The sequence below is a fragment of the Aquarana catesbeiana genome, linkage group LG02 (genome assembly GCF_042186555.1).
Source record: "Aquarana catesbeiana isolate 2022-GZ linkage group LG02, ASM4218655v1, whole genome shotgun sequence".
In the NCBI taxonomy this organism is placed as follows: domain Eukaryota; kingdom Metazoa; phylum Chordata; class Amphibia; order Anura; family Ranidae; genus Aquarana; species Aquarana catesbeiana.
Window position 1 is genome coordinate 581,660,315 of NC_133325.1, and position 27,959 is coordinate 581,688,273.

The 27,959-nt window shown below is 41.7% G+C and overlaps 1 protein-coding gene across 5 annotated transcripts in view; it reads right to left on the minus strand.

The window, feature by feature from the left end:
• SYTL1 (synaptotagmin like 1) overlaps window positions 1-27,959 on the minus strand; it is a 95,316-nt gene that overhangs the window by 12,673 nt on the left and 54,684 nt on the right. For all 5 annotated transcript variants that reach the window (XM_073616172.1, XM_073616173.1, XM_073616174.1 and 2 more), the window contains 7 exons: window positions 27,710-27,752; window positions 24,039-24,127; window positions 18,351-18,455; window positions 14,581-14,747; window positions 10,721-10,823; window positions 6,900-7,061; window positions 2,704-2,782 (listed from right to left, as the gene is read on the minus strand). In XM_073616172.1, the coding sequence (XP_073472273.1) occupies window positions 2,704-2,782; window positions 6,900-7,061; window positions 10,721-10,823; window positions 14,581-14,747; window positions 18,351-18,455; window positions 24,039-24,127; window positions 27,710-27,752 (748 nt within the window). The remainder of the gene's footprint in view (window positions 1-2,703; window positions 2,783-6,899; window positions 7,062-10,720; window positions 10,824-14,580; window positions 14,748-18,350; window positions 18,456-24,038; window positions 24,128-27,709; window positions 27,753-27,959) is intronic.

The following is a 27,959-nucleotide window of genomic DNA, read 5'->3' on the forward strand; positions in this document are numbered from 1 at the left end:
GGATGCAATTGCATAGGGTGAAGTGGAGGAAACTCTCCAAGGCTAGAAAGTACTCATTCCCTTCCCTTCACTGAACAACTGGAGGAGTTAATCCAGGAAGGATTGAAGGGGTCAGAGAAAAATGCCTGTATAAACAGGCTTTCTAAACTGTATACCCTGAAAAAGCTAAAGGTCAACCTGCTGCAGTCTCCTCCGATGGTGGATGCATCATTAATGTAGCTAGCAAGACATGTCACTGTCACATTCATGGAGGATCTAGTCCAAAAATTTGATCTAGATCTGAAGTACTCCTACATACTGTAGCATCTGCAGGTGCAGGCAGACCAGCAATAACCAGCCTATGTGCTGAGTGAGTCTAATGGGAGTGGTTTCATAATTATCAATCAGCTGCTGCACCTGCAGCACTCTGAGTAAAGTGGCAGGGTCTGCATCCCTTTAGACGTGATTTCCTATTGGGAGTATCTTACAAAAAATTACATTTTTTGTTGCAGTGGATGCCAAAAATCTGACTTGTATCTTGGTGCAGATTTCTGGGAAAATCAGTGAGCCAGTCACACAAGCAGGAAATTATGTTTCAGGGAGGTACAGAGCACCTCCCAGATAATCATATTGCATTTTACAGAAAATGATAGCCCTGCAGATTGAAAAGAAAGTGGAGTATCCCTTTACAAAAGCCCTTCTGGAAGAAGTGAAGAGACAAGGTGGTAACAGCTTTGTAAGAGCTGAAATTGGCGGCAGACTGTGGCGGATGTGTCAGTAGACATCAGTTGATGTTTTTCAAGAGCAGTGTTCCCCGCGGTCACGGCAAGAGGGGCATTATGGCTGAAAACAATGGTTGGCGGATCCCCCCTTAAAAAAAAAAAACTGGTGTAAGATACCAGACAACGCATCCAATCTATTTGGGAGTAGACAGGATACAGCCATCTCAAGGGTGACCACTAGCAGGTCAGGGCCAATATCATCTGACAAAAAACATAAAATTTAGAAAGGTCCAGCATACAGGCAGCAACTCCCAAATAGATACAAGGAGGCAAAATCCTACAGACCGGGAAAAAGATTAGTAAATGAACTGGAGAAGTACCCAATCTTCATTATTGAAGCCTTAAAAATCTATGGCACCTGTCTTGGGAGAACAGAAACAATCACCTGGGCAGGGACATAATTCAATGAGCATAACGATCATATAACATTGAGAGGTGGGATGTCCACTTTTCAATCTCTTCCAGTCAGCCAGGCTACCAGAGTTGATGGAGAAGCAAAAAAAATCTGGTCCAGTTTGTAGCCAGATTAAATAAAAAACGAGCAATCATGAAGGTTCCAGTTGCCCAGAGGAGATGAGGATTTGGTTTACCTCCTGTTCCTAGCAAAAAAATTAAAAAAACTAAATCAGGTAATCTGTGCTTGGTGCTAAAGTTGAAGAAAAAAAAAACTCAAGCACAGGAAGTTGGAGTCGTGCAACATAGAAAACATCCAATCAATTCTATTATTGATAAATCTGGGAGACTAGATGCTCTGTAGGTTTATCAGACACCTACTTGTCCCAATTCATCCACCAGTTTTAGTGCCTCCCCTTTGGTCTGTACATCTCTCCCAGGGCATTCCATTCACAAAGGTCTTACTGTCTGCAATAGCGACAGGAAAAATTCAGTAGAGCTTCCACAAGGGAATATCCGTCCTCTGATAAAGTCAAAGGTGCTTTGGGAGTGAAATCTCTTCCAGCAGAACAGTGCGGGAGTATCCTTGGTTCTTCATAACTGACCAATTGTTTTCAAATGGAACATTATCACATCAGACCCCAGCTAGAAAGATTGCGGGACGCATTTCAAAGAGCAGGCTGCTCAAGGTCATGGCATGTTCAGCTTATGAGGCATAGTATTGAATGCTCTTGAACTGAGAGTAGTGTTCAAAGCCTTTCTGTCATTCACTTCTTTAAGGAGCTGGTCTCACAATCTTTAGTCTAGCAGGGTCCAGGTAGGCCTCCAAATCTATTGCTGAGGATATGCCTTTCCAGAGGACTGCTTTATTGAGACTAGCTCAAGCACCATATAAATGTTTTGAGTGAAGGGAAAAAAAAATCTATGGAGTAGCAAAAATATACTTAGAATTTTCCTTACCACTGCTGAGAAAAACTCCTCCAACCTCCTATAACACTAGCAAAAAGCTAAGTCATGACAGTTGGAGGCAGGGTTATACAGGGGACTGGCTTAACATTTTTTTTGTTAGCCAGTGTCCCAGTTCACTAAAGGCAGCATTATAACCCATTGGTCGCAGACTACCTACTCAATGGACATATCTGCAGGTTTAATTATATCTTGATCTAACACCTTAAATCAAAATTGTCTTTTTTTCTCTTTATTAAAGGTTGACCAAAAATATGTTTCTACCATAACAGAATATCGCAGATTTGGAATATCTTTAATTTGGGAAAAACAGAACAGAAACTGGACTCGCGGTTACTTTCAACTTACATTTCACTAACTGTACCATATTTAATTTTCTGCTTTTTTGACTACATAGAAACATATTCGGCATAACATTCAAGTCAACCCCCTAGGCATAGATTCCACCCAGGTTTAGGGGAACATATTTCTAATAATGCAGAAAAACAAGTATCAGCATGTGATTCATAGGCAAAATTTGTGATTCTCTGCTTTTTTAACTCTCGTTTTCATGGACAAAAACGAAATACAAATATAAACTCACCTTCAGCTCCCTGAGGAGTAAACTTGGCCGCCAAGTTAAGCCTTCCCCGACTATATAAAAATTCTGGTGAGAGTGGAGTCTGTGGGAGATATGATCGATCATATGTCTGCACCATGATAACTGAAGGTTTTAATAATATCCATAATATTTATGAAATGTCAAGCTTTTATTGCATGTGCTTAGGGAGAATGTAACATTCCCTAACATTCAATCCTAGAAAAAAAAGCCCTAAAAGAGAAGTATGGGAATATTCCACCAGAAAATACCGTAACACTATAGGCTAAGAACATTTAACCAGAGGGGGAAATCTCTGCACTGTGTTTGAGCTGCAGGTTCGTTCACTGTTTGGGAGGTTCAGCAAACGACCGAATAGACGGGTGTTCTGTCAAGCCAAACCTGCCGAGCTAAAGCAGGAACTGAAACATTTAGCAGGGGCTGCTAATTGTGAATGTTTCCTGCCAGGTCTCCTAGTTTTTCGGGAGCCAGCACCTGCTGGCGTCCTAGCAATCAGTGTCTACCCCTCCCAGTACATTGACCTGTCAGCTGTGGACTCCCTCAACATGGGGAATACCTTGCCGGGGGAACTTCCCTGGCAAAGTACCTTGTCCCCATGTTGATGAGGGCAAGGGCCTCTTCACCACAACCCTGACCAATTGGTGGTGGGGGGAGGGGGTGCACCCAGCTGACAAGTGAATGTAAACAAAGCATCAGGGACAAAAAAAATGGCACGGGGTCCCCCCAACATTTCACACAAAGCCCTTTAGGTCCACCGTCAGTCATGTTGTCCTGCGATGCAGATCCATGTCAATCACCATGAATGATGTATGCTTGTCAGGTCACCTGGGACCAGGTGACAGATGCACTCTGTCGGAGTCAGAAGTACACCGCTAAGGTAGTGGACCCTAGGACTGACTGCTGCAGATTGAACCCTGGAATGTTCAGGAAGCAGGTCTACAGGATAACTAACATGGATCCCAGTGGGAGTTAGAGTATAGATTCCCCAGGGCTCGGAGTCTAAGAGCCAGCGGGTGTTCACCAGAGCCTCTAGTGGTGAGGATGAACTGCGCTCCAGGTTGCGGCCCCCAGGGTCTCACAGCTCACGCTCACTGTAGACTATAGGAGAAGAGGAAGGAGGCAGCAGGCTGGAATGACAGGGAAGTAAGGGGTAAGCCAAAAGGTCAGGGCAACTAGCAGACAAGGATAAACATAACACGCCAAAAGCCAGGGTAACAAGCAGACAGGGAGAGTCGAGAACAGGCCAAAGTCGGTAACAGGAATCAGACGTAGGAAACACAGCAAGTATACATGGAGGCTAACACACAATGGTTGATCAGCACTGCTGGTTTGCAGTGCACAGGTTAATATAGGGTTCCCTGATAGGGCCTGGGGTGGGGCCATGCTTAGAGGAGAGGTTATAAAACCAGTCAGGTGAGAGGCAGCTGGTCTTTAGAGATGAACACATGGAGACAGGTAAGCTGACAGAGAAAACTCTATTGCATAACCATGACAATGCTGAAGAGCCAAAAGAAAATGTCGACCACTGACACGTCCGATCCCCTCACTTCCATTGTGCCAAATGACATCTCTTGGTCCCCGCCACTGAAACAAACAAAAGGGGGGTCTCCCAGGTGACATAATTGGACAAAAATTGACATGACTACATTTGGTCAATTAATTGATCAAATATGGTCATGTCTATATTTGTTCAATGAAATCATTGTAAGGAAATTTTAATTCGCCCTGCAAAGGCAATAGAAAATTATATTTCACACATATTACAACCATTATGGGCATTATTTGTGACTTTCAAATTCAAATTTGCAAAGCAGATATTTTATCCATAGACCCCTAAAGGCTAAAATCATCCCAAGTTCTCCTACCTGAAAAGGAGGAGGCAGAGATGCCCTATATTACCATAAGTATGCCTTTATATGCACATGAACTTTAATGGCGTCTCAGTCTTAGTCTGTAGGGTTCAATATTGAGTTGCAGCTATAACAGCTTCAACTCTATACTCAATATTGAACCCTACGGACTAAGATTGAGATGCCATTAAAGTTCATACTTTTGGTAATATAGTGTATATGGGACCAGTAGAAATTATTGTGGATGAAAAGTGTATTTAAACCCATTAAGAAAACTGTAATATATTGTAGTTTACCTGACTTTAGATGAAGCGGCTGCATTATTTTTCTTTCTTAGGCTTTATTTTTACGTGGTGAATTTGCCGGTAAAACACCCCTTGTCTTAGGGTGAAAATTCTCACTCCCTGTACTGTATGTGTGGAGGAGCTGTAGCTGAAAACATGTGCTAGGACTATGGAACACCTCCCCCTCTCCTTATCTCCACATTTAAAGGGTGTTCTGTAGTTCACAGAGAGAGCTAGGAGCTTAGATGTTAACACGTTTGTTAACCAAAAATTGATCCTGCGCCTTTAAAGCATGTTATACAGTACAGTGCTTGTGCTGTGAAATTTAGCCCCCTGTAACACCTAAAGAACTTGGCTGTTCCTGCCAGTTTCTACCCTTTCCCTTTGTAAACTGACCACTGCTTATAATGGCTGCTGAGCCCTGACACCGTGGTCAGTTTTTACGTGCCTCTATCATCCGCAGCTCTCCTGTGTCCTCCTCTGTGCTCTCTCCTGTCCTCTACCCCCTCCCTGCCTGTCAGCTCTGTGTCCATGTCCGCCCCCTCCTCTCCTGCTGCTCAAATTACAGTTCCTTTTTTTTTCACTATCCACTCTGTTTAATTATGTAAGGTGCTCCTGTGTCTGTGCTTTGTAAAAAAAAAAAAACAGCTATATACCTGATCTGCAAGCGCTGATCGGCGATCATGTGACCCACAGTCTCTCTACTCTCTCGAATGACAGCTGCAACGGGTGGGACCGCCTCTCTCCTCCTCCCCTCCTGACTGACATCAGTGGGGGATCCTAGGCCCCGCCTGCTGCAGCTGTCAGGCCGAGAGAGGAGAGATCCGGCTGGTCACATGATCGCTCCCGCAAATCAGGTATATAGCTGCTTATTTTTACAAAGCACAGACACAGAAGCACCTCATATAATTAAACAGAGCGGATGGTGAAAAGTGTATATAGTGGCTTCACAAACACTTTAATGATAACAGCCAACACAGGCAGACAGCAAAGTAAGTTATTAGCTCATATAATTTTTGGAAACACTGGAAGCTTACCATCAGCTTTCAATAAAGAAAAGCTGTGTGAAACTGAATACACAACAATCTGCCATTGAAGATTTCATTTGTTTTTCAGTTTTGAATCACCAATCAATCAGCACTGCTGTGAAGTTGACGTAAACCACTGCATTAGCAGCAGAAAGACATTTTCATTCAATTTTCACCCCCAATTTCAATTGGTTTTTAACTCTTGAAGGTGTGGGACATATTATCATGGAAACTTCAATACCATGCAATCAATCAAAAGCTAAAGGAAAACTTCCAAAATTTCCACATATATCCAGTGTTACCCTATGCATGACCTATTTACTTAAACGAAACATTTAAGTGCATGCTAGCTAGTTTTCTTGTTACTGCCCTTAAAGGCTAAGTTTAGTTTTGGGAAAAAAATAATAAATGCACATATTGTTGCAGAAAAAAATTGTGCATTTAATTTTTTTCTCCAGGGGGCCAGCAAAGTATTGTACCCATGATCAGTGCATCACGGGGGCAATGTCAGGCTCCTGCAGACAAGTTAGGCTTTCTGCTTTAAAGCTTATGAATGGACTATGAGGGTGCTCATCAGTGCCCTCGCAGTCCATTGATAACTGCAAGCCGTCTGCCACAGTGGAGATGCTGTGAATGAATGATACAACTGTGAGGACAAAGCCCAGCACAGCCATACCAATTTTTAAATGTCATAGCTGGTTTGTGGAGAGGAACCTCCTACCAACTCTAAAGGGGGGAAGCAGGTGAGGGGGGCTTGGAGCATGCAACATGTTACACCGTAATCTGTAACATGCCCCAAAAGCAAACTTATTCTTTTTTTTTTTTTTTTTTTTTTTTGTGTGTTTGCGGGTGTGTCTGTCCTCCCTTCTCTCTCTTGCCTGGTATTGGTTATGGACTGATGTGGTCTTAAACATAACCTTTCTTAATTTCTCTCTGAATTTAGCTCAATAAATAGCTAAATGGATCTTGAAAAGTTAAAAAAAATAGCATAATAGCAATGTCATTTTATGAAAACTCACCCTTGGCTGAAGGTTGTGCCAGGCTGGCTGAGTTTGGGTCCAGTCCCAGGTTGCAAGATCCAGTTCTACCTCTCCTAGGAAAGCGTTCCGGGCCAATGACCCCCGATGCCACACAGACAGGTTTAGAAAACGACTTTGTATCTCTGATCTTTCAAGTTTGTACTGTCATACAGGAAGAGACACTATCATTCACAAACACCATCTGTGGTTCAATGATTTAATAAGCACCCATTAAATACTATGGTAAGTGATAGAATATGGTCGACAATTTGCTCTACCTATAGCCTCACATGTCCAACCAACAGCGACCAGACAAATTTCGATCCATGTATGGACACCCTGGTTGTACACAAGTCTATCTATTGATCGATAAGTGTGCAACCAGCCTGTTGTGTTTTTACCGAACGATTTGTGACACCGGCTATAGCCGGCAACACTAATCATTGTGAAGAACACAATAGCGCTGCAGGAGGGATTCCCCCATCAACACTGATTATTGAGGGAAATCTAGCAATTTTCTTTCCTTTCACCTGTGGAAGGAAAGAAAATTGCATAACATATGGCCTGCCTAAGTTATAGAACAAAATGAATATGCAGTAAGTATTAGAGTCCTGTTTGCTTATAAACTCAGCATGATATCTGTGCATTTTATATGTCAAGCTGTATCAAGTCTTCGTACTTTATCATGGAACCTTTACATAATTTATACTCCTGGGACACACTAGATTACACAATCAACCTAGGATTAGAGTTTAACTGTTGCCATGCAAAGGATATTCAAAAGATGAAAAGGTAAAATATTTATGGCTCATTTTATGGAAAAAAATTATAATTTTGTTTTGTGTTTAAAAAGAATTGAAGGCATAGGGACTTAAATCTGTTATAGTTATTTAAAGCTCAAGACAATTTAGCTGTCTAATATTAGAGATTATATATGCCTGTTTTTATGAACTGTGCTGTATTGTGCATCAAGCTGCCGGTATGCAGAAATCGACAGAGTCACCACCCTATGGAAAAAGCAAGTGTCAGCTCTCTAGTGTCCACTTATGCAGTGCCTACAAATTTGAAGCTACAGCAAGCAATCCATTGCCAAGTGGAGCGGGGATGATGGATGACAATATATAAATACAAATTCACCTACTTGTAATGTTGACATGCAATATCTTTGTCTTGTTATGTGTCATATATGCTTTTTAACATTTGTAAAATAAAATATTGACTTTTTATGCATGCTTGGTACCTGTAAAGCTCTCCATCTTCTAGTTAGGGTCTTTTTTAATGCAATGTTCTAAGAATGTGGTACCAGACACTATGTTAAAACTTGGGAGGTTCCCTAACGGGACTCCTTCCTCCCATCATTTATTCTGATTGTTATACAGTGCCTAATCTGTTCTGCAGCAAGATTGTGTAGGTGACTTTGCCACCACTGAAAGTCTGTATTAGTACAGATGACACACAGGTGAGCACTATCATTTATTTACACCTAATTTATAGAATCCCAAATACAAATGATCATCTTAAAATGTATGCTACCCTAAATATTTATTTTCTTCTATGTGTGTGTTCATGTATGTGCATTTTATAAATCATGGTGTCTATCGTGTAGTCAGTCAGTTAGTGTCCCTCCCATCCAGTGTCAGTTAGCGCCAGATTGCCCACCACACTGTCACAGTCACCTTATACCTGCCATACTGGTATAGTGTCTTTACAGATCAGTATGTTGATCACAATCAGAACTATACTAGTGTTCCCAAAGTTATGGTGTCCCCAAAAACGCAGCCTTGATCACTGCCAGCACTTGCGACATGTAGCAGAATACATTTTGGCCTAAATGTATGAAGAAATTAGATCTTATTGGATATGTCTCATAACAGAAAGTAGAAAATATATATCATTTTTTTACATTTTTTCATTTATATAATAAAATATTAAAAATCCAGTGGTGATCAAATACCTCCAAAAAAGCTATATTTGTATGACAAAAAAATTTGTAAAAATTTTAATTGTGTAGTGTTGCATGACCAAGCAATTGCCAGTTAAAGTAGCACAGCGCTGAATGCCAAACAATGTCCCGGTCTTGAAGGGGGTAAAACCTTCCAGAGGTCAAATGGTTAAAAAAATATCCTGTTCTTTTTCTATTTCCTCCTTTTGCGTGAAATACCTGGTGACCCTGCCAGTCTCTCTGTTTTTCTGTTTCAAAGTGATCACATTAGGCATAAGAGCACATTCATCCAAGTGTGGTCAGTTTTCTGGTTGTGCTAGGAGAACAACTTGTCTGTCCTCCAATGATCAGAGTGGTGCTGACGCCCCCCTGTACAGCCAATCACTTGGAAGATTAATGTATTCCCCCTTTTCTGTCTCTAGCTGACACCCCCTCCCCTCTGCAGTCTCCACCCCCACCTCTCTAAGCCCCTTATGCAGCTGAGAACAGATGTTATGTGATCAATTATGAAAAAAAGAAAAAAAAAGTATTTATAATGTTTTCTGTGTACGTTATATATCTATACCCAAATATTTTGCCTTTAATTTCTATTTTAAACTGAATTATTTGTTTTACAAGGTCAGGGTTTTTTTTTCTTTATCTGCAGTTTGAAATATGGACCAGTGACCAGGAAACATTTTAGGACATTTATTTTATTTTATTTATTTTCATTTTTGTTATTTATTTGCAGATACCATATAAAAGATCTTAGGATTCTTTTGCGCAAGATATTCTTATTCTCACTTCTGTTGTGAACCAATGAGTCTTGAACAATTTATTTTCTACTATTGACAAAGGTTAATTTTGTTGTAAGATGCCATGTCCCTTCTATATGATCCCACCCGTAACTTTGTGAGTGAATTTTGTACCTATTGTTCTTATGTATGAAGCTATACCTTCTATTCTTTCTAAATGAATAAAATTAAATATTTATAACGTACAAAAAAATATTTTTTTTCACAAGATAGATGCATCTACTGTGTAGTGCAGGGATATGCAATTAGCAGACCTGCAGCTGTTGCAAAACTACAATTCCCATCATGCCTCTGCTTCTGGGTGTTATGCTTCTGCTGTCAGAGTCTTGCTATGCCTCATGGGACTTGTAGTTCTGGATCAGCTGGAGGTCCGCTAATTCCATATCCCTGGTGTAGTGCATAACACCGGTACATCACGTTAACTAGGTCACCAGCTTACCTTTTACAATAGGAATCAACAGGGTACATGCTAATTTTCATTGGGTTTTGATATATTCATGGTACTTATCGCAATCATTTACAGCACCCACAATATCAAACAGTGGCGGCTGGTGTTTTTTTGTTTTTTTTTTGCCGGTTGGTCTGGCACTTACCCCATTGTGAAGGGTGGCAGGCAGTGTGGTGCAGCGTCTCGGCTCTGAGTCCTCTCCTCCATGGAGACTTCCAGCTCCTCCGCTCCTCTTCCTAGGAATCTAATAGGATTGCCTGTTCTTTCAGGCAATCGGATGACCGGTGTCAAAACTCGCTTCCTGATTGGCTGGGAGGAGGATCAGTTTTACAACAGCGAATATTCATTCGCTGTTGTAACACACTTGGGTGGGATTGGAGCCCACTCTCTGCGACCCGAGCCGACCCTATATTGAAGTCTATTAGAGCCTCTGGCTCTAATTGGTTCTTCAAAAAAACAGCCCCCCCCCGCATTATAATCTATTGCGCCGGTGTCCTGAAAGAGCCCGGATGCATGGACGGGGGGGCAGCGCCCATTGCGCCCTGAATGGACGGCCACCCCTGATATAGAATATGCCTCCTTGTGTACCTTTGCTGTCTAGAAATATTTAGGAGAATTGAGTTTATGTCACACTAACCTTCAGAGTTTCATTGAACAGCGGATCCAGGGTCTTCTTCTTGACCTTTGTTTTTCTCTTGCCTTGTACAGATTTATCAGGTAGTAAATAACATTTCACATAACTGGTGTTATAAAAAAAAAAAGAAAGAAATGGTACAGTGGGTCATGGCCAAAACAGAAGAATTCAATTATCCATTTCTGGAAATATTTCAAACATCAAATGTTAGAAAAAAAATGGCTTACTAAACAAAGATATCTATGTACATTATGTCAGCTGTATGGATCTATAAATAAAATTTTGCTTCAGTTTCTAAAACCGGGTTTGGTTTTTATTATGCAAATCAACTGATCTCCAAAAACAAACACTCACAATAATTTGGTGTCTGTGTTGCTTTGCTTTACGATTATTGAGAATCAGTAGGGACCACACTATGTGGATGACACATGAATGACACATGAAGAAAAATTCCTACTGGTACATGAGGTGCATTAGTTCTTCTTTTTGCAGATTTTGGAGCTGAGCTCTCAGCACTAAGAACATGTGTAATCCTGCAGCTCACCTTGGTGTCACCCCTGCTGAATATCATGTTTCTACTGCCAAACCCACAGCAACAATTTCACTTGACTTGAGTAACACAGTATATATACCTTTTTAGTCCTAGCACATACTTAAAGCGGTTTTTCAGTTCCAAAAAAAAGGGCTAGTTCTTTAACAGTCTTCGGGTCCTTGGCGCGACATGTTTACTGTCGGAAGCAGACTGCGACTCCTTGCGGCTTCACAGCCGGCTTCCCACTGTGCATGCGCAAATCGCACTGCACTTTGTGGATGAACCTGTGGGGGGGGTTGGAGAACTTCCGGTGGAATTGCCTGCCAGAAATAGTTGCCTGGTCCCCACCAAAAAAAAGTGCCAAAAGAGGGAAAGGGGGGGCATAAATTTACCATTTGTAAGTGAACTTCCACTTTAACCACTTCAGCCCTGGAAGGATTTACCCCCTTAATGACCAGGCCATTTTTTGCGATACGGCACTGTGTCGCTTTAGCTGACAATTGCGCAGTCATGCAACATTGTACACAAACAAAATTTATGTCCTTTTTTTCCCCACAAATAGAGCATGCTTTTGGCGTTATTTGATCACCTCTGCAGTCTTTATTTTTTGCGCTATTAACAAAAAAAAGAGCGACAATTTTGAAAAAAAAAAAACAATATTTTTCAATATTTTTTTACTTTGTGCTATAATAAATATCTAAAAAAATAAATAAATAAATAAATAATTCTTCATCGGTTTAGGCCAATATGTATTCTTCTACATAGTTTTGGTAAACAAAAAAAAAAAAATGACAATAAGCGTATATTGATTGGTTTGCACAAATTTTATAGCGTCTACAAAATAGGGGATATATTTATGGCATTTTTATTATATTTTTTTTTTTTACTAGTAATGGTGGTGAGCAGCGATTTATTTAATTTATTTTTTTTTTGCAGGACTGCAACATTGCGACAGACAGATCGGACACTTTTGTCACTTTTTTGGGACCATTGACATTTATACAGCGATCAGAGCTAAAAATAGCCACTGATTACTGTATAAATGTCACTGGCAGGGAAGGGGTTAACACTAGGGGGCGATCAAGGGGTTAAGTGTTCCCTAGGGAGGTGTTTCTAACTGTGGGGGGAGTGGACTGACTGGGAGTAGTAGAGAGATTGCTGTTCCTGATTACTAGGAACAGACGATTTCTCGCTACTTCCCTTACAGAACAGGGATCTGTCTGTTTACATTGACAGATCCCCGTTCCTCTCTGGGGAGCGACCGCGGGTCGCTGGAGGACATCGTGGCCACCAACCACGCGCATCAGCTCTGGCGTCGCGCGCCCCGTATTGTTTGTAAAAACTGCCTCCGTACACCTACACCTACCTGCCTCCGATTTGCGCAGCCGTGCAAACCTGCCACAGTATAATAACGGTGGCTGGTCGGCAAGCAGTTAATAACTTTTTGGATTTAAATAATTAATGTTGGCCATAAACAGGCAGATTTTCCCATGAGCTGCTAAAATCTCCCTCTGCAAAAAAGTGCACCTCCTACTGCTTAATTCAATTGTTATCACCCTCTAACACAATGGTGTTCAAACTGTGGCCCTGGGGCCAGCTTTTATCTGGCCCTTGGGACACTACTCCCCCCACTGATACGAGACACTAGTCTGCCAACTAAGACCAACAATGAAGCACAATATCTCCCACTGACCCTAATAATGGGGCACTGCTTCTCCCCCTTATGCCAAATGTGACAATGTTTACTCCCAATGATGCCAGGAAAATTTCCACTACCGCTGGCCATAGTCCGGCCCTCCCTAATGTCTGAAGGACAATCAACTGGCCCTTTGTTTAGAAAGTTTGGAGACCCCTGCTCTAACATATAGATATTCCCAAAATTACAAATGATGCTTCAAATCAAGACATCTCCTGCTTTTATTAGGCAGCCTGAGTTAAGTCTAGTACACATGGGCCGAATGTCAGACGGCATAGGCCGGTTCAATAGAAACCAGCTGACATTTGGCCCCTGTGTAATCCATTCGGCTGGCTTCTGTCGAAGGGACATGACCAAAAAAGGTATTGGCTCCCCATCAGAGCGCTGACCGGAGTGTGGCCCCCCCCCCCCCGCCAGAACACAATAGAACAGCAGGGGAGATCGTTGTACTGTACTGTACTATAATATAGCAGTGTGCAGTGGTCACACCCCTTTAGAACTTGATAGATTATATACATGTTCAAGCTATTGGGATTTCAGCACAGCTATATCTTGTTTCCGCTGTATTAACATCGCATAGTTGGTACAGTAGCTCCTCCTGAGTGGTCAGGTTTTTTCATTCAGCCCGCTGGGTTTAATGAAAAAAAAAAAAAAAAACTAGTAGTGGGTTGCCACCTGTCCAGGATTCACCCGGACAGTTCGGGTTTGGAAGCATGTGTCCGGGTTTCAGACTGCCTGAAACCCAGACACATTATTTAGACTGGACTATGGCTTCCCAGCAGGGTTCCTGCATGCAGTTGTCTAAGCTGAGAGTGTCTGTTACATTCCTTCACACTGCCCAAAGCCAGCATTAACAAACCTCCCCCAAACACACAGGAGAGGAGAGAGGGCTTGATCTGCACCTCTTCCCCCCACCCCTACCCCTCTGTGTCTGTCCACACTCCAATCCCTGGCGCTGTGCCTCAAAAAAGGAAAGTTGGGGCTGGAAATTTGAAGTCAGCCTCAGATACATCTGGATGAGAGGTGCTGCCTGCCAAGGGGTAAGTGAGCTCACCATCCATCCCTGTCTATGACCGAAGTCTCCCCCCTTCTCTCTCCTCCCTCTGAGTGAGTACACTAAGGTAAATCAGGGTTCTCAGAGCACCCCTTACATCAGAGGCCACAGTGTTTCCCCTTATACAGAGTCCTCTCCGTACATCAGAGTTCTCAGTGTTCTCCCTTAAATCAGGGTTCCCAGAGCATCCCTTATGTTAGAATCCCCAGAGTTCTCCCTTACATCAGAGTCTGTAGAGTCCCCACTTACAGTGTAAGGGAATTCTGTGAGTTTAGATGTAAAAGGGGAACTCTGTGGACTCTGATGTAAAGGGGGACTCTTGTTATTAACTTTATATGATTAGAAATGTTATTTAATAGCAAAATATATGTATAGTTTATGCTATTAAAAAAATTGCTGTGCGCCGCTAAAGTATTCGGGTTTGACTTGAAGAAAAGGTGGCAACCCTCAGTGAGTACCTGGCTTTAGAATAGCAGAATGATGGCTAAAGTTTCACTTACTAGTGGATAACACCTCATTGTGCTGCTGATTTATCCATTTTTTAAAAACACTTTTAACCCCCCCTTTTATTCCCAACTTACGGGTTTGAGGTTTGGCTGTGGGCCGCTGTCAGGTCCCTGCACTGTATAACCAGGATTCTCAGCTCCTTCTTGGATGTATCATACTGAAGAGAAAACTGGATCCATCCTTGGACTTCTAGGGAATGGATTTCACCTGCGCTGAACAGGCTCATCATGCTGCCAGAGAGCTGCAGGAGAGAGGTTTGGTGCCACCATCAGCTATGAATGCTAGACTGGATCAGGATCAGGCAGAACATTTATTAAAGCTGACCATACATGATTCAGTTTCTTTTGTTCAGCCAGTGGGCTGAATGAAAAAAAAAGAACAAATTCCCCCATCCACATCCATATGTGGCATAAGCAATCATCGATGAAGTAAACTTTTTAACCAAAGTTATTTAATTTCTATATCTCCAATTTTTACCCTTTTACATAAATAAAAGTGATTATCTTGTTATAGCAACACACCACAGACTGAGTGGGGTTGATTTACTAAAACTAGCAAGTGCAAAAACTGATGCAGCTCTGTATAGAATCCAATTAGCTTCCATTTTTTTTTTCCCGCCAAAGCTTAAAGGAGAAGTAGGGCCAAAGCTCTTTTGACCCTACTTCTGCTATGGATCACAGGAGTTCATCTTGTTCTGCACTCCTGTGACCCATTTTCAGCCAACCATGGATTAAAGTTTGCAGTCGGCTGGCGTCACTCAGCCAGTCCAGGAGCTGGATCAATCCTGACTTGCGAGTTGGGAGCCACCCACATGCCTGGACCGGCAGCTGGTTCAGTCTCTCAGCCAGTTGCTCCGGCCCACTTCACAGCCCAGCACTCTAGGCAGAGCAGAGAGCCGGTGACATAACAGTTACCGGCTCTCTGCTCACAGGAGACTGGGGACCAAGCAATCAGCTGTCTTTGATCGCTCAGTAATTGGTCTAGAGGCGGTGGGGGACAGCTGCAGCTGGGAGTAGTGCTGCAGCCATCTAGGTGAGTATGACTGTTTATTATTTTCCAATTCTGAACTTCTCTTTTAGGCCAGTTTCACACTGAGTCGGTTTTCAGGCATTTTAGCGCTAGAATTGGCCTCTAAATAACGCCTGAAAACCGCCTACCATTATTTTCAGTGTGTGCTTGCGGGACGTTAGGAAAAGTCTTGCAAGAAGCATCTTTGGGGCGGTTTGGGAGCGATGTATACAGCGCTCCCAAATCACCCTGCCCATTGAAATGAATTGGCAGCACTTCCAAAGCGCCTGAAAAGCGCTTTGTAAGCGCTGCAACACAGGCCTTTTTAACCCCTTCTTTGGGGTTAAAAGCGCCCCGATAGCGGCCGAAAAGTGACGCAAAAGCGACGCAAAAATGAGTGACACTTTAGCGCTAACGGCCTGGGCACTGCAGTGTGAAAGTAGCCTTAATTGAACAAGCTGAAGTTAGAGGCTGACTGGCCACTAAGCAAAGCTGCACCAGATTTTGCACTCTTCAGTTTTAGTAAATCAACCCAGATGCATTGTTTTGTTCAACTGTTTTTTCTTGGTACATGATATCACTTCTTAAAAATAACACCAGTTTCAGACCGGAGAAGTATATTTCTACTTTTGTAGTCACATTTGAGAACTCCCTATATGTTTGTTATGTGTTCCTATTCATGCAGCATGCCTAAAACTATTTTTAAAATACCGTATTTATCGGCGTATAACACGCGCCGGCGTATAACACGCACCCCAATTTAGGAGGGAATTTTAAAGAAAAAAAACTTTTAGGAGGGAAGTTGAAGGGAAAAAAACTTACATTTAAATGCCCATCATTGCAGCCTTCTCAGTGCAGCCTTGCCCCAGTGCAGCCATGTCAGTGCAGCCTTGCCCCAGTGCAGCCATGTCAGTGCAGCCTTGTCAGTGCAGCCTTCCCCAGTGCAGCCTTGTCAGTGCAGCCTTGTCAGTGCAGCCTTCCCCAGTGCAGCCATGTCAGTGCAGCCTTCCCCAGTGCAGCCTTGTCAGTGCAGCCTTCCCCAGTGCAGCCTTGTCAGTGCAGCCTTCCCCAGTGCAGCCTTGTCAGTGCAGCCTTCCCCAGTGCAGCCTTCGTCAGTGCAGCCTTCCCCAGTGCAGCCTTCGTCAGTGCAGCCTTCCCCAGTGCAGCCTTGTCAGTGCAGCCTTCCCCAGTGCAGCCTTGCCCCATTGCAGCCGTCGATCCCCTGTCCCTGCCATATTGGGCTTCAAAATCGCCGACCGCAATTTGAAAATGGCGCCGCCGGCGCCGAAATACACAGAGCCGGTCCTCGGCTCTTTCCGGCGGCTCTCGTTCATTTTCGGCTCCACTCGTAGTCCCGAGCGGAGCTATCCGAACCTAGCCGAGTAGGTTCGGATAGCTCCGCTCGGGACTACGAGTGGGGCCGAAAGTGAACGAGAGCCGCCGGAAAGAGCCGAGGACCGGCTCTGTGTATTTCGGCGCCGGCGGCGCCATTTTCAAATCGCGGTCGGCGATTTTGAAGTTTTGACACCACGGGATCGCAGGGGATCGGCGTATAACACGCACCTGCGACTTTCCCCTGATTTTAAGGGGAAAAAAGTGCGTGTTATACGCCGATAAATACGGTAATATTCTTACCTTTTTAGCTGCTTATTTGGAACAGGTTTATATAAAGGAATCTGTTGGCAGCTTCTTTTGCTTTGAAAAGATGGTAATGTAGACGTAAGGGACAAACTGGAGGCAAAAGACTCAGAGAACTTTCTTTTAGGACAGACAGTCCTGCCCATCTAGTTAACAAGTGATAATGAAATCTGCCCCTTCATAAACATTACATATCGAGGGAGAAATAAAGCTGACCATACATTATTAGATTTTTTTTTTCATTCAGATTCCGACATTCACATTATACAGTGCAGATAGATGAATTTCCCTGCTATTGTTCTCTGACAGCCAGCACCAGTGGCTGTCAGAATACTTAAACACTGACTGCGTCTGACTGGATGCAGTTACTTTTCAGGCATCAATTTCCATCCCAGCTCCTTTGATTTTTCAATTGAAGGAAGTCGGCTGGGTGGGAGCCAACAGGGCCACTCACTAAGCAAACGTCGACCAGTTTATCCAAAATCGGCTGAAATTCTAATTCCAGCTGAAGCAGGATTCTTGAGTTCTGGATTTTCAGAAAAGAGCATTTAAAAAAGTAAACAGTAATTTGTGTTCTTTTGAAAGCTATGCTATGTGAATGGAAACTCTTAAATATGAAGAAGGTGGTTTCTCATTTTGGCTGCGAAAGTAGAAATACACTTTACATTTCAGTATGGTTTTAATAGGCGTCAGATGTGAGAATACAGGAAAAGGAGCTATTTGAGGTGGTGATAAATTGAGATAAAACAACAATTTATCACAAAACAAGGCTTTCTAGAAAAAAACAATTACACGCCATAGTGATCATAGGCGTGTACAGGGTGTGTGCCGGGTGTGCCTAGGCACACCCTAATCACCATGTGCAGCGCAGATTCCCCCTGCTGATATTTAACCAAAGCCCCCCAACAGGGCTCCTAAAAAAATTGTAAAAAATAATTAAAAATACAATTGTAAAAAATAATACAAAAATAAAATAAAAAACATGAAAAACTACTGACACCAACCTCTGCCCTACTGACACCGTCCATGTTTTAATACATTTAAAAAAATGAAATGTTTACATTTATTTATAAGAGAGCGTGTATATATATATATATATATATATATATATATATATATATATATATATATATATATATATATATATATAATATACATAATATACTACCAGAGAAAAAGTACTATATCTGTTTCTTACAGATTTATTTCCCAGAGTTGGCACCGATGGACTATAACCAAGGTTCCTATGCCCATCAGCTTCTAGGCTCTTCTGTTGTAACAGGTCATTTTCACTGTGATTTTCCTGAAAAACAAACAGGTAAGAAATTTGACACATACACTGTAAAATTTCAATATGTAGCAAACTACTAGCTTTGGAGAACAAAAGGTACCTCCTTCCCCATTTATATGCTTGAAAATAGGCAATCTGCTGTTATTACAGCTTATCTTAACCACTTCAGCACCGGAAGATGTGGCTGCTCAATGGCCAGGCCATTTTTTGCGATACAGCACTGAGTCGCTTTAACTGACAATTGCGCGGTCGCGCAATGCTGTACCCAAACAAAATTAACGTCCCTTTTTTCCCCACAAATGTAGCTTTCTTTTGGTGGCACTATAAACAAAAAAATGCGACAATTTTGAAAAAAAACACATTATTTTGTACTTTTTGCTATGAGAAATATCCCCATTTTTTTTTTAAAAAAAAGCAAATTTTTTCCTCACTTTAGGCTGATATGTTTTCTTCTACATATATTTGGTAATAAATATCACAATAAGCGTATATTGATTGGTTTGCGCAAAAGTTATAGCGTCTACAAAATAGGGGATAGGTTTATGGCATTTATATTATTATTATTTTTTTTACTAGTATCGGCGGTGATCTGCAATTTTTATTGGGACTGGGACACATTTGGCGGACCATCTGGCACTGTTAACACATTTTTGGGACGATTGACAATTATACAACGATCAGTGCTAAAAAAATGCACTGATTACTGTGTAAATGTCACTGGCAGGGAAGGGGTTAACACTAGGGGGCGATCAAGGGGTTAACTGTGTTCCCTAGTGTGTGTTCTGACTGTGGGGGGTGGGACTGACTATAGGAGATGACAGATCGCTGTTCCTAGCTATTAGGAACTCACAATCTGCCTCTCCTCTCCTCACAGAACAGGGATGTGTGTGTTTGTACACACACATCCCTGTTCTGCCTCCCGTGCCGGCAGTCATCACCTCACGCTTAAAGGAGCCGACGTACAACTACGACAGCTTGCAGGATCGTGCCGACCTGCCGCAGTATAATGACGGCGGCTGGTCGCAAGTGGTTAAAGTGGAACTAAACTCTCTCAATGAACATTAACTATGTTTAATCCTTATGCTGCTACCATTAGTAGATACAGATAGGAAGGTATTGTATATTTACTTGTTTTATATTTTTTTTACATTTCTTCAGTTGCTTCCTGTTTTCTAGCCTAGGCCAAAATGATGTCCTACATCTCAGGAGTCTTCTTGAGCATTTTTTCATCTGGAGGAGGGAAGGAGGGGCTTTCTCAGCTAAGGACAATCCCCTGCCTGCATGCCTCAGCTAAGGGCAGATTCCAGGAAGTAAATGCTACATGAATCATCCACCCTTACTCAAGATGGCTGTGGCTAGAGATGCTAGTGGGGTGTTTTTCAAAGTGAAAAACATGGAGACATGGATGGATGGATGAGTTTGCTTTGAATTCTAAAAATGAATTAAAACGCGTTTTAAGTTTTTGGCGTGCTCAGATACAGTTTACTTCCGCTTTAACTCCCTAGGTAACCAGAAGTTCTGTCTACAGTAAATAGTACATGTGAACAATAGGGTTTCCAGATCAGACACCACCTTCTATAGAGGTGCTAAAACAGGAAACACTGAGGACTGAAGAGAAAGCCATTCCAGGTGAGCACATTAGCCATCCATCCACAGCATAGCCAGAGTTTTGGTGAAGGTGCTAGCACAGCTCATCTGCAGATACACAATGAAAATTAAAAAAAAAAAGAAGAAAAAAATCCGGAATTCGCTGCAATAGTTCACCTTTATTGATCCTTCATCCAAGAGACAGTGTGGGCTACAGTAAAAGTTGACGCATTTCACGCTGTGACTAGCACTTACTCATAACCTCCTACACAATAATACAATGAATCACCCTTATAAGCTCTATACCACCATGAGCCCAATTACACGAATTGGAAAACCCTATCAAGGGTGGCATATGTGGGAACTATTTACAACACATTAAGAGACAGGTGTGGAGTATAGAGAATCTTACTTGAGTGTTAAATCAAATAAAACGAAAAAAAAAAAAAATGAAAAACATCTCTATGTTTCGTGCAAACTATGATCTTATCCATACATAGTTACATAGTTAGTTAGTTCAACCAATAAAACAAGAAAAAAAATAATCATACAATCCTACAGTATATACACAATCCTATACCCACAGCTGATCCAGAGGAAGGCAAAAGACCCCAGCAAAACATAAACCAATTTGCTCCAACAGGGAAAGAAAATCCTTCCTTAACCCCTGAGAGGCAGTCGGATATTCCCCGGATCAACTTTACCTATAAATGTTAGTATCCAGTTATATTATTTACAGTTGCAATAAAAAGTATGTAAACCCTTTTGGAATGATATGGATTTCTGCACAAATTGGTCATAAAATGCGATCTGATCTTCATCTAAGTCACAACAATAGACAATCACAATCTGCTTAAACTAATAACACACAAAGAATTAAATGTTACCATGTTTTTATTGAACACACCATGTAAACATTCACAGTGCAGGTGGAAAAAGTACGTGAACCCCTAGACTAATGAGATCTCCAAGAGCTAATTGGAGTGAGGTGTCAGCCAACTGGAGTCCAATCAATGAGATTGGAGGTGTTGGTTACAGCTGCCCTGCGCTATAAAAAACACACACCACTTCAGGGTTTGCTTTTCACAAGAAGCATTGCCTGATGTGAATGATGCCTCGCACTAAAGAGCTCTCAGAAGACCTACGATTAAGAATTGTTGACTTGCATAAAGCTGGAAAGGGTTATAAAAGTATCTCCAAAAGCTTTGCTGTTCATCAGTCCATGGTAAGACAAATTGTCTATAAATGGAGAAAGTTCAACACTGCTCCTACTCTCCCTAGGAGTGGGCATCCTGTAAAAATGACTGCAAGAGCACAGCGCAGACTGCTCAATGAGGTGAAGAAGAATCCTAGAGTGTCAGCTACAGACTTACAAAAGTCTCTGGCATATGCTAACATCCCTGTTAGTGAATCTACGATACGTAAAATACTAAACAAGAATGGATTTCATAGGCACAGCACACCAACATCAAAACCTCATCCCAACTATGAAGTATGGTGGTGGGGCATCATGGTTTGGGACTGCTTTGCTGCGTCAGGGCCTGGACGGGTTGCTATCATCGAAGGAAAAATTATATCCCAAGTTTATCAAGACATTTTGCAGAACTTAAGGCCATCTGTTCACCAGCTGAAGCTCAACAGAAGATGGGTTTTGCAACAGGACAACGACCCAAAGCATAGAAGTAAAACAACAGAATGGCTTAAACAGAGGAAAATATGCCTTCTGGAGTGGCCCAGTCAGAGTCCTGACCTCAACCCGATTAAGATGCTGTGGCATGACCTCAAGAAAGCGTTTCACACCAGACATCCCAAGAATATTGCTGAACTGAAACAGTTCTGTAAAGAGAAATGGTCAAGAATTACTCCTGACCGTTGTGCACGTCTGATCTGCAACTACAGGAAACGTTTGGTTGAAGTTATTGCTGCCAAAGGAGGTTCAACCAGTTATTTAATCCAAGGGTTCACATACTTTTTCCACCTGCACTGTGAATGTTTACATGGTGTGTTCAATAAAAACATGGTGACATTTAATTCTTTGTGTGTTATTAGTTTAAGCAGACTGTGATTGTCTATTTTTGTGACTTAGATGAAGATCAGATCACATTTTATGATCAATTTGTGCAGAAATACATATCATTCCAAAAGGGTTCACATACTTTTTATTGCAACTGTATATTTAGAAAAGAATCCGTGCCTTTTTTAACGCAATCTATTGAGCTGGACTGAACCAGCTCTTGAGGGAGTCTATTCCACATTTCCACAGCTCTAATGCTGCATACACACGGTCGGAATTTCTGCCAAAAAAAGCATGATGGGAGCTTTTGGTCGGATATTCCGACCGTGTGTATGCTCCATCCAACTTTTTCTGTCTGAATTTCCGCCAGCAAAAGATTGAGAGCTGGTTCTCTATTTTTCCGATGGAAAAAGTTCCTATCGGAGATTCCGTTAGTCTGTATGCAATTCTGACTAGCAAAAAAAAGCACGCATGCTCGGAAACAATTCGACGCATGCTCAGATGCATTGAACTTCATTTTCTTGGCTCATCGTAGTGTGGTACGTCACCGTGTTCTTGACAGTGGAAAGTTCAGAGAACTTTTGTGTGACCGTGTGTATGCAAGCCAAGCTTGAGCAGAATTCCTTCGGAAAAACCATCCAAGATTATTCCGACGGAAATTCCGCTCGCGTGTACAGGGCATTACTGTGAAGAAACCTTTCTGTATTTGGAGATTAAATCTCTTTTCCTCCAGATGTAAAGAGTGCCCCCTTGTTCTCTGTAATGACCTTAAAGTGAATAACTCATCACCAAGTTCACTATATGGACCACTTATATATTTATACAGATTGATCATATCCCCCCTTAGTCTCCTTTTCTCATGAGAGAATAAATTCAGTTCCGCTAATCTTTCCTCATAGCTGAGCTCCTCCATGCCTCCTATCAGTTTGGTCGCTCTTCTCTGCACTTCTCCCAGTTCCCCAATATCTTTTTTGTGAACTTGTATCCAAAACTGAACTACATATTCCAGATGAGGTCTTACTAATGATTTGTACAGGGGCAAAATGATATCTCTCTCTCTCTGGAGTCCATACCTCTCTTAATACAAGAAAGGACTTTGCTCGCTTTGGAAACCGCAGCTTGGCATTGCATGCTATTATTAAGGCCTATGATCTACCAGAACACCCAGATCCTTCTCCACCATTGATTCCCCCAGTTGTACTCCCCCTAGTATGTATGATGCATGCATTGTCTTAGCTCCCAGGTGCATAATTTTACATTTATCAACATTAAACTAATAAATGAATAAACTTATTTGCATTATAGTTGCCCAATGAAACAGTGCATTGAGGTCGGCTTGTAAATTGGAGACATCCTGTAAGGACGTTATTCCACTGCATAACTTGGTATCATCTGCAAAGACTTAAATGGTACTTTTAATCTCAGACATTATATAGTTTAAAAATGTATTAAAAAGTAGGGTGTCCAAACACTGAACCTTGGAGTACACCACCATACACATAATTACTAACTGAATCAGTAACACACTAATGGAAATATGACTGTGAAATACAGTAGAAGTTACCACAGAAACAATATACCACTTTACTAACACACTAAATGATAATCCATGTATGTAAAAAGAAAATTTATGAAAGCAAAATCACAAATCAAAACAACATATATTAGTCAATGAACTGCAATGACCCTGATGTACAGTATAATGAAACTACTTTCATAAAAATATAAAAGAAAATATATAAAAACATTCCTCATAATTTTTTGACATTAAATGTATGATATACAATCAATCTTACATGGCCCTATAAACAGCCAGACTAGCATAAATATAAATATCTTTTACAGACTGCAGTACTCATATGTAGACATCACAGCTCTAAAAATATATTTGTATACAAAACCTTAATGTGTAGGAACATGCTGTAATGGGAATAAAATAAGGAACACACGAAGGAAATACCAAGAACATGTTTATTAGCCTTTATGCTACTCACTTCTGACATCAGAAATATTGGCGATAAATGTATTTCTTCCATGTCAAGTTCTCCCACACTAGGAATACGACGGCGCATTGGGATGGGATCTAGAAACAAGAGAATCAATAAGGTAAAAAAAAAAAAGTTTTACAAGCATATGGAAGTAATAAAGGGAACATGTAAGGAAAGTAATACAGGAGATGCAAAGGTCAACTTTAATTTGAAGATGCAAAATCTGGTTCTGGTAATCACAGCCTGGCTCCATTATTTAAAGTGGAAATTCAGGATAACCCAAATTACTCTTAAAACTGCCCCCACCCCCCTTCTAATACCTATGCTAACTAACTTGTGTAAGAAAGATTTATATACTCGTAGTTTGGTTGTGGCTGTTTTCTAAAAAAAATTAACAGTTATGCCCTGTACACACGATCGCACATTCCGACAACAAAATCCATCAGATTTTTTTCCTGACGGATGTTGGCTCAAACTTGTCTTGCATACACACGGTCACATAAAGTTGGTTGGAAATTCCGAACGTCAAGAACGCGGTGATGTAGAACACATACGATGAGCCGAGAAAAATGAAGTTCTATAGCCAGCGTGGCTCTTCTGCTTGATTCTGAGCATATGTGGCACTTTGTGCGTCGGAATTGTCACACACGTTTGGAATTTACGTGAACGGATTTTGTTGTCGGAAAATTTTAGATCCAGCTCTCAAACTTTGTGTGTCGGAAATTTCGATGGAAAAAATCCGATGGAGCCCACACACGGTCGGAATTTCCGACAACAAGCTCCGTTCGCACATTTTCCGTCGGAAAGTCCAATCGTGTGTACAGGGCATTAGACTTTGCAAACCTTTTTTTAATGCAGCTGTAATGTTTTTAGCTGATTTGAAAGGAAAGTTGAGTAGGGCTTTAGGCCTCATGCACACTGAGCATTAAAAAAAATGCTTTTAGGGGTGTCTGGCATTTTTGTTCTGTCCCTAAACACCCTTCCATGTTAACCTATGTGTCAATGCACACTAGGCACATCAAGCGCTTGAGCCTTAAGTCATTTCACTGGCCAAAATAAATGATTATTTTGGCCAGTGAAATCAATGAACACTTAAGCGCTTGACGTGCCTAAATGCGTCTAGACGTGTTTGTACAGATCAAGAGTTTTTTCGGCCAAAACGCTGTTGCCAGGAGAAAAGGCATTTAGGAGAGCTGGGCATGAGGCCTTAAATTGGTGCTGTGTAGGGGCGTCTCTGCAGACATGGTTCGTTAAAGATCCATTAACTGCTTGCCGACCGTATACCGTATATATACAACAGCTCTCCTGTGCTGGATCACGTACCTAGTACGTGATCCACCACTTCCGGGTTTGGGGTGCACATGCGCCACCGGCAGCCCGCTCCCGCTGTCATTAGACATGCTTCAGTACACTGACAGAATGGCGGTCTGCCTATGTAAACAAGGCAGATCACTGTTCTGTGACTACAAAAGACATGGATCCTGTGTCTCTGCTAAGCAGAGGAACCAATCCATGCCTTCTCCTAGTACAAACACCTCCCCCACAGTAGTAAAGCACTGGTCAGGCACACATTTAAAGGAGAAGTCCAGCCTGAGGCCTTTTTAGGTTGGGCTTCTCCTATGGGTCACAGGAGTGCAAGTAGCTTTGCACTCCTGTGACCCGTTTTCAGCGGAGAGTGGTCACTGCCATCAGTTGAGGCAGAGTGTCAACCAGACTTCAGAAGTCTGGATCCGCCAGCTGCTTTGACTGATAGCAGTCTCAGCGTCTCAGCTCCCTGCCCTTCCTCCCGCCCCTCCACAGCTCAGAGCTCCAATGAGCGTAGAGGAACAGAGCAGGAGAGACGCTGACAGACAGTTAGCAGCTCTCTGCTCGGAGAGGAGTGAGAACCGAGCCATCGACGATGTTCGTTGGCTCCGTTCTCAGTGCAGAGACGGCCGGGACAGCTGCATTATCGGTCTGATGCTGCATCCACCTAGGTAAGTATGAATAATAAAAAAAAAACATACTTCTCTTTTAACCCTATGATCGACCCTGATGTTAACCCATTCCTTGCCAGTGTCATTAGTACAGTGACAGCGCATATTTTTTAGCACTGATCACTGTATCACTGGTCCAGAAAAAGTGTCAAAATTGTCAGATAGTATCCCGACTGTCTGCCGCAATATCGCAGTCCCGCTATAACTCTCTGATCGCCACCATTACTAGTAAAATAAATAAATAAATAAAAATATCCATAGTTGGTAGTCGCTAGAACTTTTGCGCAAACCAATCAATATACTCTTATTGGGATTTTTTTACCAAAAGTATGTAGCAGAATGAATATTGGCCTAAATTTATGAAGAAATTTGATTTTTTACATTTTTTTTATTGGATATGTTTTATAGCAGAAAGTAAAAAATATTGTTTTTTTTTCAAAATTGTCAGTCTTTTTTTGTTTATAGCGCAAAAAATAAAAAACACAGTGCTGATCAAATTCCACCAAAAGAAAGCTCTATTTGTTTAGGTACAGCATGGCATGAATGTGCAATTTTCAGGTAAAATAACGCAGTGCCATATCGCCAAAAATTGACTGGTCATGAAGGAGTTAAACGTTCTGGGGCTGAAGTGGTTAACCACTTCAGCCCTGGAAGATTTACCCCCTTCCTGACCAGAGCATTTTTTGCGATTCGGTACTGCATCGCTTTAGCTGACAATTGCGCGGTTGTGCGATGTTGTACCCAAACAACATTGACTTCCTTTTTTTCCCACAAATAGAGCTTTCTTTTGGTGGTATTTGATCACCTCTGCAGTTTTTATTTTTTGCGCTATAAACAAAAAAAGACTGACAATTTTGAAAAAAAAACAATATTTTTTACTTTTTGCTAAAATAAATATCCCCAAAAAATATATAAAAAAAGAATTTCTTTCTCAGTTTAGGCCGATATGTATTCTTCTACATATTTTTGGTAAAAAAAATTGCAATAATCGTATATTGATTAATTTTGCGCAAAAGTTATAACGTCTACAAAGTAGGGGATAGATTTATGGCATTATTATTATTAATTTTTTTTTTTTTAGTAGTAATGGCGGTGATCTGCGATTTTTATTTTGACTGCGACATTATGGCAGACACATCGGACACTTTTGACACTATTTTGGGACCATTGTCATTTATACAGCAATCAGTGCTATAAAAATGCACAGATTATAGTGTAAATGACACTGGCAAGGAAGGGGTTAAACACTAGGGGGCGATCAAGGGGTTAAGTGTGTCCTAGGGAGGTGTTCTAACTGTGGGGGGGATGGGCTACCACTGACATGACAGGGAGCAGTGGATCTCTGTCATGTCAAAAGGCAGAACAGGGAAATGCCTTGCTTACAAAATCACAGGCCATCGGAGTACATTGAGTTCCCGGGACCCGAGGGCACGCTCCCGCGGCGTGTGGCGTCGCGCGTGGGCCCGATAGGCAGCAAATTCAAAGGGACGTACAGGTACGCCCATTTGCCTGCCTGTGCCATTCTGCCAACGTACATCTGTGTGCGGTGGTCGGCAAGCGGTTAAACTATACTCCGACTTTGAGTGGATGTTGGTAGCCTGAATCATCCCCTGATTCCTTTTTATCTAGTGGACTCCAATAAAAGGGTCTTCCCAAAAGATAGGATGGACAATAATTTGATAATTGGACATAATTACACACCTGGTGTACTGTTTTCTTCCCCATCTTGGGAAGTGCTCCCATCCTACAAAAGAAAGAGGATCCTAGTAATCATGTGTTTGCCACCTAGGTACCTGTTGTACACGTAACACAATATTTGTCATTTAGCACAAACATTTGCAGTTTTGGCTTAGAGAAAATAACTTACATCCTTTCTGTTAGTTTTCACATTGTTAATGAAGCTACCAATTATCAGAAAGTGTGCGAGAACTAGAGAAGTTCATGAATGAAT